The following is a 12,526-nucleotide window of genomic DNA, read 5'->3' on the forward strand; positions in this document are numbered from 1 at the left end:
GTTGCCGCGGAGGCCGCTCTCGGGTGTTTCCGGAAGTCCCGCGGAAGTTCCCGAAGCCCGGCAGGGGCGGCCATGTTGGGAGCCGCCGCTGAGTGAAGCCAAGGGGGAGCGAGCGGAGCTCCAGCACCGGCGAGGACGGGAAGGCGGTGCCGGAGCTCGGCCGTGGCGGCGCGGCGGGACTTGGAGGCCTCGGCCTAAGCCTGCGCTTGCTTCACTGCTCGCGTTTTCCCCACTTCGGGGTTTTCGACCGGCGCGGCCTCCACCCAGCGCCTCATCCCCGGTCTCGCGTGATCCGTCAAGCCGGGCAGCCTTCACCGAGACCGGGCTCGGCGACGACCCCTTCATGTGCAGTGGGTGCTGGTGCTTCCCGGCCGTCTCTTGAGCCCCATTTCCCCCATGCTGGTGGCTTGGCCGCCCCCGTCCCCGTGAGGAGGAGGAGGAAGAGGAACCCGACCCCCTTGCAGCTGGGTCAGGGGCTAGGAAGGAAAGGAGCCGAGCAGCTGGGGGGAGACCCCCTCGGGCCCTGCCAACGGGAGCCATGTCGAACAGCGGCCGGAGCCCCCTGCCCACCGTCATCGAGAAAGACACGGAGCAGGTAAGGGTTGGAGGGGCGCCCCTGTGGATTTTGTAGGGGTGTTATGGGCAGGTGTGGGGCGCCTTCCACCCCATGTGCCTCGCTTGGGATTCCCGGTGCAGAAGGTAAGGCTTCCCTGGGCTTTATAGAATTGCACAGAGAGGAAAACCTGAGCAGATGTGACTTCTCTTCTTCTCTCCCTGCCTGCAATCTTACAACGCTGGCGTGGGGGGAAAGCTGGTCATTTTTTTTTTTTTTGCTGGTATTGCTCCTGTGCGTTTTGATACCTTCGCCCTGCTTCGGATGCCGGAATGCAGAGGGTGAAACTGTCCAGGTCAGGGGAAAAACTTCAACTCTTTCATTAGTGTGTGTAATCGGGATGCTGGTTAAAAAAAAATACGATTGGATGGTGGTGACTAGAATGTATAGCTTGTGAAGTGGAATGGACATGCTTTGGGGTGGGTTGATCAGTGACTATTAGCTGTCATGACTAAAGGGAGCCTCCAGGTTGAGATGTAGTGTGTCTTTGAATGCCAGCTGCTGGAGGGGGCTTTCATAGGCTTCCCAGGGGCATCTGGTTGGTTGCTGTGGAAACAGGATGCTGCATTCGGTGAAGCTTTGGTCTGATCTAGGGATGCTCTTATTTGTTGATGGCCCGAGAGGTAAATGGGGCAGGGCTAAGCGTCTCCCACCCTAGTGCTGTGGAAACAGAAGGAAGTTGAACATGGCTGGGTTCTCCCCGCCATGAGAGTTTTAACAGTACAGGAAGATGCTGATTGTATAAGGTTTTTATCTTGAAAAAATAAAGTCTCTTTGCTGCTTGCTTTTAAAAGCACTCTAGACATGTAGAAATGAAGCAAGTGTCTTTTCCTATCCTTTCTGCTTTATGTCAAGAGAAGAAGCTGTATGTTTTAGGCTGTTGTCAAAACAGGTAGGGTCAGTGAGACAGAAGTGGCAGACTTAACAATGTATTGGGGACAAGGACTAAGGTTCACAAAGGGGGTCCTTGAGGACAATTCTTTTGGCTCAGCTCTCTCTTTAAGAGGCATGCAAGTTGGATGTGTGGGCTTCTTTTCTTGGTCACATAAGTGCAAACAATTTCCAGGTAACAGGCTAACACCTGGAGGGGGGGAAAGGTGAGTGGAGGTCTACATTGTGGGGGATTCCCCCGCCACCTTTCCCTTACAGTCATATATGGGTGGGGAGGGGGACTCACCTGCTTGACAGCTGAAGAACAGCGTGAAAGAAGGAAGCAGAATCAAGGACTGGGGCACGTGGGTGAGGGAAGACCCATTTCTTGCCTCTAATGCCAGAGAACTGTGTTATTGAGACAAACTCCCTGTTCAGCTTTCCTGCATTGGCTGGTGGTGCTCTTAAGTGGGAGATGGTTAGGGAGACCCACATGTCTATCCTTTTCACTACTATTGACAGATTCTAAATTACTCTTTGAGTGGAATAGGAATGCTCCAGTCTCTGTACTTTCCTTTTGTTTGCACGCCTACTCCTGCCATGAACTACATGTACCTGGGCATGTGTAGTTTGAGGTAACCCACCCTGACCATATCCTCCTCTTTTCAAAGGAGGTATTCCTGTGCATTGCTGATGCCTCCCTTCTTATAACTCTTCCCTTAAGGGGCTTTATCCTAGAGGTGGAAATACTTGGAAAGTACTTTTTCAGGTAGTGATGTTGTAGAGCAGGGGTAGTCAAACTGCAGCCCTCCAGATGTCCATGGACCACAATTCCCAGAAGCCCCTGCCAGCATTAGCTGGCAGGGGCTTCTGGGAATTGTGGTCCATGGACATCTGGAGGGCCGCAGTTTGACTACCCCTGCTGCAGAGCAGTGGTTCTCAACCTGGGAGTCGGGACCCCTTTGGGGGTTGAATGGCACTTTCGCAGGGATTGTGTCAGGGCAAGCCGCTTGGCGAAGGGGGCGCTGCCACTGTTGCCGCTCCTCCTCCAGCCACCCGCCAATTTATAGCCAATTTATATACAATCATGAACAATGGATCTTCATGCCATTGGTCAGTTTTGGTTTAATTTCTGTGAAAGAACCCTTGCATAATTTTATGGTTGGGGGTCACCTCAACATGAGGAACTGTATTAAAGGATCGCGGCTACGGCTGTGCGTGGCGGCGTCCAAATCGGCCGTTCCAGCCAGTGCCGGCACCTGCATGTGTGTGCCGAGTTGCGCACCGACGCCCGTGCCTCCCCTCCCCCAGCGCGGCGCTGGCTGCGTCGCGCTGGAACAGCCGATTCAGACGCCACTACGCACAACCCTAGTCGCGGCATTAGGAAGCTTGAGAACCACTGCTGTAGAGAAACATCTTGTATGGTGACCTGTGGGTCTTGAGATGTTTGTAGTGAACACCATACTCAGCTTATCCGTAGCACACTTCAAGCATTCAAACCACTCCAGGTGTGATATTTCGGTGATCTTACAGCTGATGATTACAGGGCAATATCTTTAATTATTGCAGTTGAAGGGTGGAGGCTGAGGTTTGCCTAAGGGCAGCTGCTGCGGCTGAGGTGTGGCGGGATCTGGGATTTGCCAACTTGTGCTGCTAGCCATGTCTGGGGTTCTTATTGGATACTTAATCTAAACGCTTAATTACTCATGGGCACACTAATCCGTACTAGGACTTTAGACACCACTTATTTCTCACGTGCAGATCCTGCATTGAGCAGGGGTTGGGCTAGATGGCCTGTATGGCCCTTTCCAACTCCATATTGAATGGGCAGCTCAACAAAGAATTCAAAGAGGAGCCGCAGTGCTCCCTAACTCCTGCTTCACAGGCAGGAGGTCCCAGTTTTCATCCCCAACATCTCCAAGATGAATCTTGGATTTAGACGTTGGGGGAACACCTTTCTCTTCCGAGCCACTGAGATGCTGCCAATCAGAGGAGACTACTTGAGGCCAAAAGGGACCAATGCTCTGATTGTCCAAGTTAGCTGCTGTTTCCAAGCAGAACTTTGAAGACCACTGTTAGGAAAATCTCAGATTAGGCCTTAAAATGAGGTGCCGGTGAACACTAAATATGTTTCTGGCTCTAACCTGGCAGTGGTGCACTGTACAGACCAGCCCTGCTTTCTTGTACAGATTCATCCCTTGGGCGAACCAAAGTTTGCAAAGCATGTAAAACAAACAATGGCAGTGGAGGCTTCGTTTCTGAGTTTTTAGATCCTGCAGCACACCTTATATATACTGTGTCCTGCATAGCTTGCGCTCTGTGACCTCTGTGTTGGCCTTCCAGGGCAACTGATGGGCTATGGCAGGGATAGTCAACATGTGGTCCTCCAGATATCTATGGACTACAATTCCCACGAGCCCCTGCCAGCAAACACTGGCAGGGGTTCGTGGGAATTGTAGTCCATGAACATCTGGAGGACCACAGGTTGACTACCGCTGGGCTTTGATGTGAAACCATATGGTGGCCTCGATGGGCCAGTGGTTTCACCCAGGAGTGCTTTTCCAATTTATCGTTCGGCTGTCTGGTGATGTCCACCAGGATTCTGAGGGTAGGGCGGTAACTGAGGCAGGATGACTTTTTGGTGGTGATGGCTTGAATTCTTTCCGTCAGACTCACTGTTGTCCAAATTAAGTTGTGCCTGTTTTGGGGTGGCGGAGAGCGCTGTCAAGTCACAGCCAACTTACGGGGACCCTGTAGACTTTCCAAGGCAAGCTTGTCATTACCTGCCTCTGTGTAGGAACTCTGGACATTCTTGGTGGTCAGTCTCCCATCCAAGCACTAGTCAGAACCAACTCTGCATAGCTTCTGAGTTCTGATGCGACGGGGCTAGCCTCAGTCATCAGGTCAGGAGTGCTCCCTTGTGCGTGTATTAGACCAGTGGTCCCCAACCATTTTATCACCGGGGACCGGTCAACGCTTGACAATTTTACTGAGGCCGGGGGGGGGGGCTAGTCTTTTGCCGAGGGACGTCACACTAGCCTGAGCCCCTGCTCCGCTTGCTTTCCCACTGGCGCCCCTGACTTCCCGCTGCCCGCTGGGGGTGCTGCCAGCAGCAGCTGCACAGTGCCACACCGAGGGGAAGCACCAGTCATGGTGGCCGCCAGAGAGCACCAAAGGTGAGTCAGCGGCAGAGTGGCAGGGCAGCCCCTGAGGCAGCAGCCGAGGATGAGGAGGAGCTGCAGCCCGATACCTACTGATCCACGGACCGGCACTGGTCGCCGTACCGGGGGTTGGGGACCACTGTATTAGATGGCCCTTATGGTAACGCGCTGTTGCAGTATGCTGCTGCTTTACGGCTCGTGTCTTGTGGGCTTGAGACCCACCCTTGCTTTCTCGCATTATGATTCCTGTGGATTTTTAATCTTATTTTACACATGGAATTGTGCATGCCACTTGGAGCATTCTACTGGAGCCAGATATAGCTCTTTAAAAATAAATCTTCCAGTAGGGCTGAGCAGGAGAGATGTGTCCCATAATTAACCCTTTATAGGTGGTTGCTTTCCCATTTATCATTGGGGTTGGTGTGGAGCAAGATTCCCCTAAATGCCGTGGGCAGATATCTGTTTGCCTGTTACAGCTTCCTCTGTACTCTGCCCAAGGAAAGGTCTTCTGTAGAGTCTCCTCCTACGGACGGCTGCGTGACTGCCCACGGAACAAGCGCTGGCTGATTGCGGAGAAGAAGGGGAAAAAACTGCTTCCCACCCTTTTCGAGTCATTCATTCCTATATGCGCCTATCTTTCTCACTAACTTCCTGTTCTTGTGGGCTATTCCTCACGGCTTCTGCAATCTCTTAACTGCATTGGTGTGGGTGATATAGTCTTCTGCAGAAGGGGGAAGGAATTCATCAAGGGTAAGGTGGGCTGTGTATATAGATGCTGAAAACGGCCAGTGTACTTTGAAAAATGCTATAAAAAGAACTGTTTTTGGGGGGGATTCTGGACCCCAGAAGCAACTTTTCCACACAGTGTAATGAGGCAGCAGCTAAAAGCAGTGGATTTGGAGTGCCATTCGGGAAAGCAGCACGAGAGATAGAGAGAGCAGCTTAAAATGGTATTTTTAAAAAATCTGAATATGGGAGAGCAAAATTTTTTCCCTTGTTTCCAGGTTCCAAATACTGGTTTGATATTTGAATCAGTTTTTTTCCCAGGGTGCCGTCATTATTCATCTCTATTACTCCCTATTGGGGGGGGGGGGCTGGTTTTTGACCAAGCTGTACCAAAACTGCCATGGAACTGCTGGCACCTATCCTTTAGATCGGGGGTAGTCAACCTGTGGTCCTCCAGATGTCCATGGACTACAATTCCCAGGAGCCCCTGCCAGCGAATGCTGGCAGGGTCTCATGGGAATTGTAGTCCCATGGACATCTGGAGGACCACAGGTTGACTTCCCCTGCTTTAGATAACGCCCACATTTCAAATAATTTTGCAGTCTAGTTCTGTTGGCCCCTGAACAAGGTGCCACCAGCCCATCCTTCACTCCTTGTTACGGGTGGGGAATTCCATGCTTTCTCCAGGGCAAAGGATAGCCAGACACAAGAGCAAGCAAAGTAATCCTTGTCTAAAAGCATCTCAAAGCAAACAGTGTCAATAAGACCAAAGACCAAAGAATCAGTGCAGCATTAGGGAGCCCTGGCTGAACCACAACAAATGTACAACCTGAAAATCCAACACAATGTCAAATCAGAGAATAATTCATGACAGCCTGACTAGAAAGGCTGTTGCATGCCTAACGATCATGAAGCAGGAGAATCTGAGCCCGTGGACAACCTAAGAATCTATTGCAAACCTGACAAAAACCAACTCCCTTCCAACTCTGTGATTCTATGATTCTATACCATCTCAGTCATTCTCCCCTCCCCCCCAGTCTCTCTAAAATCATTTTGCGCATCTTTTGTGGTAAAGTGGTTTGTGTGTTGGGTTAAGACAGAAGAGGTCTTGGTTCAACTCTTGCTTAGCTGTGGTGTAACCTTGGGATAGTTATCAGTTCTCCTTACAACTTCATAGGATTATTGTATAGGTAAGAAAAAGAAGGGGGTGGGGAAAAACCAGGCAGGCTGCCCTTGGTAAACTCCCCCAAGCTGCCTCTATGGTGCTGGATTGTCTTCTGGAAACAAGTAGGCCCAGTCTGTACTGGTCCTAATCGACATCATCAACTTAAAATAAAGTTGAATACACACCTAGCAAAGCTGTCTTGGCCACTCTGCAGAAGAACAGGGGAGCCAAAGAGCCTCGGGGCGGGAGGGAATTCCTAGGTCTTTGAGTGCATGGCTGTGCCTTGGGTGACCAGGAAATGCAGAGCAGGGTCTCTCGCATTCGCTGGCAGGGGCTCCTGGGAATTGTAGTCCATGGACATCTGGAGGGCCACAGTTTGACTACCCCTGTCCTAGAGGATCTACAGACCCTTCAGGGGCTCTCGCAATTCTGAAGGGTCTGCAAAACTGAGCTCTTCCACCAGACCGTTGGTTGGGGCCAATGAATTATCTCGGTATAACATTGACCTCCTCCCACAAAATCCCAGGAGAGCTCCCCCTGGAACAAATCACATCTGAGGGATCTAATATCAGCAACTGGGCTGAGCTGAATTGGAATTCTAGTTCCCTTTCATTGTACTGTTTTACTGTTTAATGATGTATGTTTTAATTTAATGGGTTTATTATGCTGTGAACCGCCCTGAGCCGTCATTCGGGAGGGGCGGTTATATAATATAAACCCAAATATAAAATAAATAAACATTTCTGCCACCGCTCCTTTTCCTCCTTTTCTTTCCTAACTTGGTGTTTCTTTAAATGCATTACTGGGAGGTCGCCCAGGAAGAATCTTTCGTTGGGGGACTGTAGTGGCCCTGCTCCGTGGGTTGTAAAGTGGGATATAAATAGCTGTTTCTCTTGGGAAGCCTGTTGAATCTCTTTGCTTCTTGGGTCTGTTTCTGTTTTAGTCGAGACATTTTTGTTCACTGAGTTTTGGGTTGTTTGTTTTTTTTTTAATCCAAACTATTTCTCGGTAACCAAATAGTTTATTCGTTCTTGGACTGCTGCTATTTATAGGCCATCCGTTTGGACCTTTGCTGTTTAAGCTTTAAATCTGTACTTCCCTCTGAGCAACTTTCTCAACTGGCAGCATATTACTAATAGCCTCATTAACAAAAATAATAATCGATCTGTTTCGGGCTTCAGGCCCGAGGAGTGGACTTTTGCCCGGATATGTTCCGAAATTTTTGCACACTTGTGGATCCAAGAAGACTAAATTGCCGTTGAAGAGATCTTTCCTCCCTTTGGGCATTCCTTGACTGTTTCGTTTTCTTTTCTTTTTTCCTCTAATGAAGGGGGAAGGCTCCGGTTCTCAAGGAGAGAGCCGAAGGGTGGGGCTGGACAAGGTGCAGCTATTCCGGTTCTGCGAAGTCTGGCGAGCTCCTTGTGACGTTCTCACCAGATTACAGGGGAAAGGTAGAAGGGATAGGTAGTGGTGGCTACGAAAAACGGCAGCCGCGGCACACGGGCCTGCCAGGCTCCGAATCCCGTCCCGATGAGCCTCCACCCACTTGCTTTGCTGTCCTCTCCTCCGGTGAGTTTCCTTAGACCCTGTGGGACCCTGTTCTTCCTCTCTGGGGCAGGGTGGGGCTACATACCACCCACAGCTGCCTTTCGCTTCTCCCCATCAGATAGCGGTCACCTTTCCTGTGCCTGGCAAAGTGGGGAAGCCTCTAATTTAGGGGTTTTTTTTGGGACTCTCCCTTATGTGCCAGTGCTTACTTGTGTCTTAGCAACAAGGCCTGGGGAGGAAGGCTTAACAGGGAGATGAAGCAAGTAGACTGTGGGACTAAATATATCTCTAGCATCCCTTATGTCAGGGGTGGTACAAAAGAGAGGAGGGTGTTTGAGTCTCAGGCCCCATCGTACTGTTCCTTCCGAACATGTCGCTTCCCATTCTCCCCCACCCCCCCTTCCAGCAGCAGGTTTTAAACGAAACGTTGGGAAAGTGGAAAGAATTCCCCTCTTTTTGCCAGGAAAGCAGGCGCGCTGCCCTTGTTTCGTTCGCCATGCTCTGCGTCTTTCTTCAGAAAAGCTAAATCTGGCTGACGTTTAATCGTGACTGATGTGGGATAACAGGAGGAGCATTCTTGGCTTTGTTACTTCATCTTGAATGGGCTGGAGCAGGAAAAACTAGAGCAGATAAGTTGTCCGCTTCAGGTAACCTCATCCCGAGGACCGTTGCCCTGGTTTCTGCCTCCTGATGAGCGTGAACTTTTCTCCCCTCGCCCTGAAGTTTCAAATTTTGGGAGGAATGTTTGGGCCCATTTTTTTGGTTTTCTGCTTAGAACAGATTGAAGTTCCGTTTATAGTCCCTTCTTGATAAATCTCCTCTTGTTGTGTGCCTGTGATGGTAAGCGGTTTATTCAAGTACCCAGGCATTTAGAAAGCATGGGGTGGGGGGAATGGGTAAAGTCTTCCTTCTTGTTTGCTTGGATTAATCTCTTGTGTATACAGACCCATTTCCTAAATAACACAAAACTTCCTGTTTAACAGAAGCTCAGATCCCCAGGGAGAACAGGTACACTCCTCAATTATCCCAGTGTATAGGCCAGGGGTAGTCAAACTGCGGCCCTCCAGATGTCCATGGACTGCAATTCCCAGAAGCCCCTGCCAGCGAATGCTGGCAGGGGCTTCTGGGAATTGTAGTCCATGGACATCTGGAGGGCCGCAGTTTGACTACCCCTGGTATAGGCTCTCTCCGGAACATTTCAGAGCCAGTTCTGGGATCGCACTTTACTTTCAGTGGTCTGCCAGTTGGTGAGCTTCCATTCCCTTTCGACTTTTCCGTAGTCTCCCTCTTGACATGACCCTGCAGTGTGGTCTTGTCTGACCCTCATCCCCCACCACTGTGAGACTGTCAGGCAGGCAGGCAGTTTGTAATGTTAAGGGATACATGTGATCCTTTAGGAGAAAGATGTAGGGTGGGAATTGGTCTGCACTCCCAGCTCAGCAGCACCATCTCCCGTGTGGTATAGTGGTTAAGAGTGGCAGAGTCTAATTTGGCAAACCGGGTTAGAGTCCCTTTTCTTCCACATGAAGCATGCTGGGTGACCTTGGGCCAGTTGCGGTTCTCCCATCTTAAGGATGGCTGTTCCACTGTTGACTCCTAAACAAGATCAGAATGGATGTAGAAAAGAGGTTTCACTGCTGATACTGCTGTGGCTATTTGTCCAAACCCCTTTAAGGATTGTGCCAGTAGGACAGGCTTAATCCCAGGGTATTCCCCTAACAACCAAACGCCTGCATGACTAGGCTGAAGGGAGACATCAGAGTTCACACGGAGCTAATTTGCACTCATAGATGAGATGTATACAGCACTTGATGTATCTCAACTTTGCATTCCTGCATTCTTGCTGGGATCCCCCCCCCCACGATCTCTCTTTTGTTGGCATTCTTCTAAGACTTATTTCCTCCACTCTTGCTCCTCCCCCCCTTTTATTATTTCCGACATTTTATATTAGGTACTCCTAAGGGATAGATACAGATGCGTCTGACTTGTCAGATGCCTGCAGACCGGCCTGTGCTTCTCTGTTTTGTAACTGTGCTTTGTTGTTGTTGTGATGTGCAGCTGTGGCAGGTGAAACGGCACTGGCTTGATGCGATGAGTGTTCTAGTGCATATTTAAAAAAAATTCAGCCTGTGTAGGAGGAGGGTTCTTATCCCACCCTTTGCTTTTCATCAGGAGGGTGGAGAGGAAGGAGGGTAATGTTTCCCGCTTGCTAAACTGGTTGGGCAGGTTCTGATAATGATTGGTGTTCTTTTCTTTTTTTTCTGGGCCACTTTGTGCTCCGAGAGAGATCAAGAAACGAAAAACTCCCAAGTCAATTTTGCAGGCCAAACTTGATTTGCTACTGCAAACATTTAAAGAGGAAAACAGATCAACGGCGAGCAGATAAATACAGCCAAGGTTTTTCAAGCAAGTAATGCAGTTTTTAAAAACGAGCATACACACCGAGAGCACCAGTGTTGTATAAAACAAGCTGGGGAACTGCAGGGACTTGTGGGGGGAGGGAATCTCATCTTCCACTCCCCCACTATTTCATGGAGAGGGGTTGTGGTTCAGTGCTTTGTGTGCAGAAGGTCCCAGGTTCAATCCTTGGCATCTCCAGTTGAAAGATGGTGTGAAAGACATTAGCTTGGAACCGTGAAGAGCTGCTGCCAGCCTGAGTAGACATTACTAACTGCGATGGGTTGATTCAGAATTATTATTATTATTTGATTTTTATACCGCCGCTCCCATAGTTGTCTTGCGGCGGTTAACGAATAACAAAATCCATACAGTGTAAAATCCCCATAACAGTAAAAACAATAAAAACAATTTACAACATATAACAATGACAATTTGCAAATAGCAAATAACAAATGGCAACGACTTAATAGAATAAGGCAGCTTCATATGTCCCTGAAAGTTCCCATAGCCTCTCACCTTTTCTTGCTTATCTTCCCACCCACCAATCAGCCTACCTGTATATGTCCCCTGTCTTCAGCTTCTTCTCCTTTCCATCCCTGGCAGCTGCTCCTTGGGACAATTCTATACTGTTCTAGCTGCTGGGCCATGTGGAAATCTCACAATTTCTATTTTATGGTGTTATTGTCATGATCTTGTTAAGTTATTATTGTTACTATTAATCAAGCCCGCTGTACGAAAAATACAGCGGGCGCTAGGTTCGGAGCCCCCGGCAGTCGCGCGCAGGGCGGCTGGCGGGGGCTCCCTTGGCCGGTGGCCTGGCTCCGCGCAGCTCGCAGTTGCTCCCTTGTCGGCAGGGCGAGAATGGTCTGTCCGGAGGAAGGGGCCAATTGGCACCCTTCCTCATCCCGGACAGAGCCCACCCTAACTCCTCCCACTAAGCCCTTCCAGCTTTATTTAGCCCCGCGCGCTGTGTTAAGATAATATTACTGCTGTTACTGTTACCTGTTACCATGTGTTAATTGTATCCTTCCCTGTTTTCTGTAAACCGCCCTGAGCCCTCAGGGAGGGTGGTATATAGATATAATAATGAATAAATAAATAAATGTCCTGGCCCAGTTTTGTGGTGCCAAACCTGCAAAGACTTGAAGGGGTTACCTCACTTTGACCGTTTATGCCCTGGGAACTTCACTGCCCCAGATCCTGTGCAGGAGCACAAATCGGGGCCGGATGAGGCACATCAGACAAAATGCTCCTCCATGTCGGTGCAGGAATAGATGAGGCAACCTGCCACAACTAAAACTCTAGCCTGCAGCCTGGCATGAAACCTCCAGTGCATAAACGGTCTTACACATAGAAGGATGGGGATCCTAGTCAGAAACTACACAATATTGTTGTTGGTGGCTTTTTTTTGAGAGGAGGAGGAGGAGGCTGCTTTTGAACAGTAGCAAGCAACTGGACCTAGGGAGTCATGCAAGTTGGATGTTTCCCAGTGGTTGCTGCAGGTCTTGACCCCGGGAACTTTCCCTCTGAGGCTTAAACAACCCCTTCCCAATGCCTTTTACTGAAAGAGACCAAGGCTGGAAGGTTGGTGATACTGCTTTGGTTGCTTAGCATTGACTGTTGAGGGCATTTGTTTCTTAAAGTTATAGACACTGCTTCTTATAATTTAAAGGATTTTACCCCTCTCCCAGTGTTTTTTTTTTTTTAAAGCTTTAACATTTTTTGTAAACTTTTTCTCAGGCCTGTAGAAAGATTTGTCTTCTCTATCCATGGCTCCCATCTCTGGATTGAAGTATCCACAGATGAGGTCGTGTTGAGAACTAAATATACTGATAATCATTTTGGTTCAAAACTGTATGGTAATATCTTTCCAAAATGGTAATCTGTAATGGGAGATTTGGGGTCTTGTTGGGTTTCTGGTTCTGTACAATATCTGTGTGGGTCTCTGTACAGTACACTAATTCAGTTTACCTATGAAGAAAGGGTTGATTACCAGGCTATAATTTACCAGAATGCTTCAGAGACCAACTTTGGTTGGGCAGG

The 12,526-nt window shown here is 49.2% G+C and overlaps 1 protein-coding gene across 7 annotated transcripts in view; it reads left to right on the forward strand.

The window, feature by feature from the left end:
* Positions 1-314: 314 nt before the first annotated feature.
* Positions 315-12,526, forward strand: part of MARK2 (microtubule affinity regulating kinase 2) — a 168,213-nt gene continuing 156,001 nt past the window's right edge. For 4 of the 7 annotated variants that reach the window (XM_077324028.1, XM_077324037.1, XM_077324045.1 and 1 more), the window contains exon 1: positions 315-595. In XM_077324028.1, coding sequence (XP_077180143.1) covers positions 539-595 — 57 coding nt within the window. In that variant the 5' untranslated portion in view covers positions 315-538. Of the gene's footprint in view, positions 596-7,964; positions 8,105-12,526 lie in introns of those variants that run through there. The other 3 variants (XM_077323976.1, XM_077324012.1, XM_077323993.1) reach the window with 2 other exon arrangements.

This window comes from Paroedura picta, chromosome 1 (assembly GCF_049243985.1).
Source record: "Paroedura picta isolate Pp20150507F chromosome 1, Ppicta_v3.0, whole genome shotgun sequence".
Lineage (NCBI taxonomy): Eukaryota > Metazoa > Chordata > Lepidosauria > Squamata > Gekkonidae > Paroedura > Paroedura picta.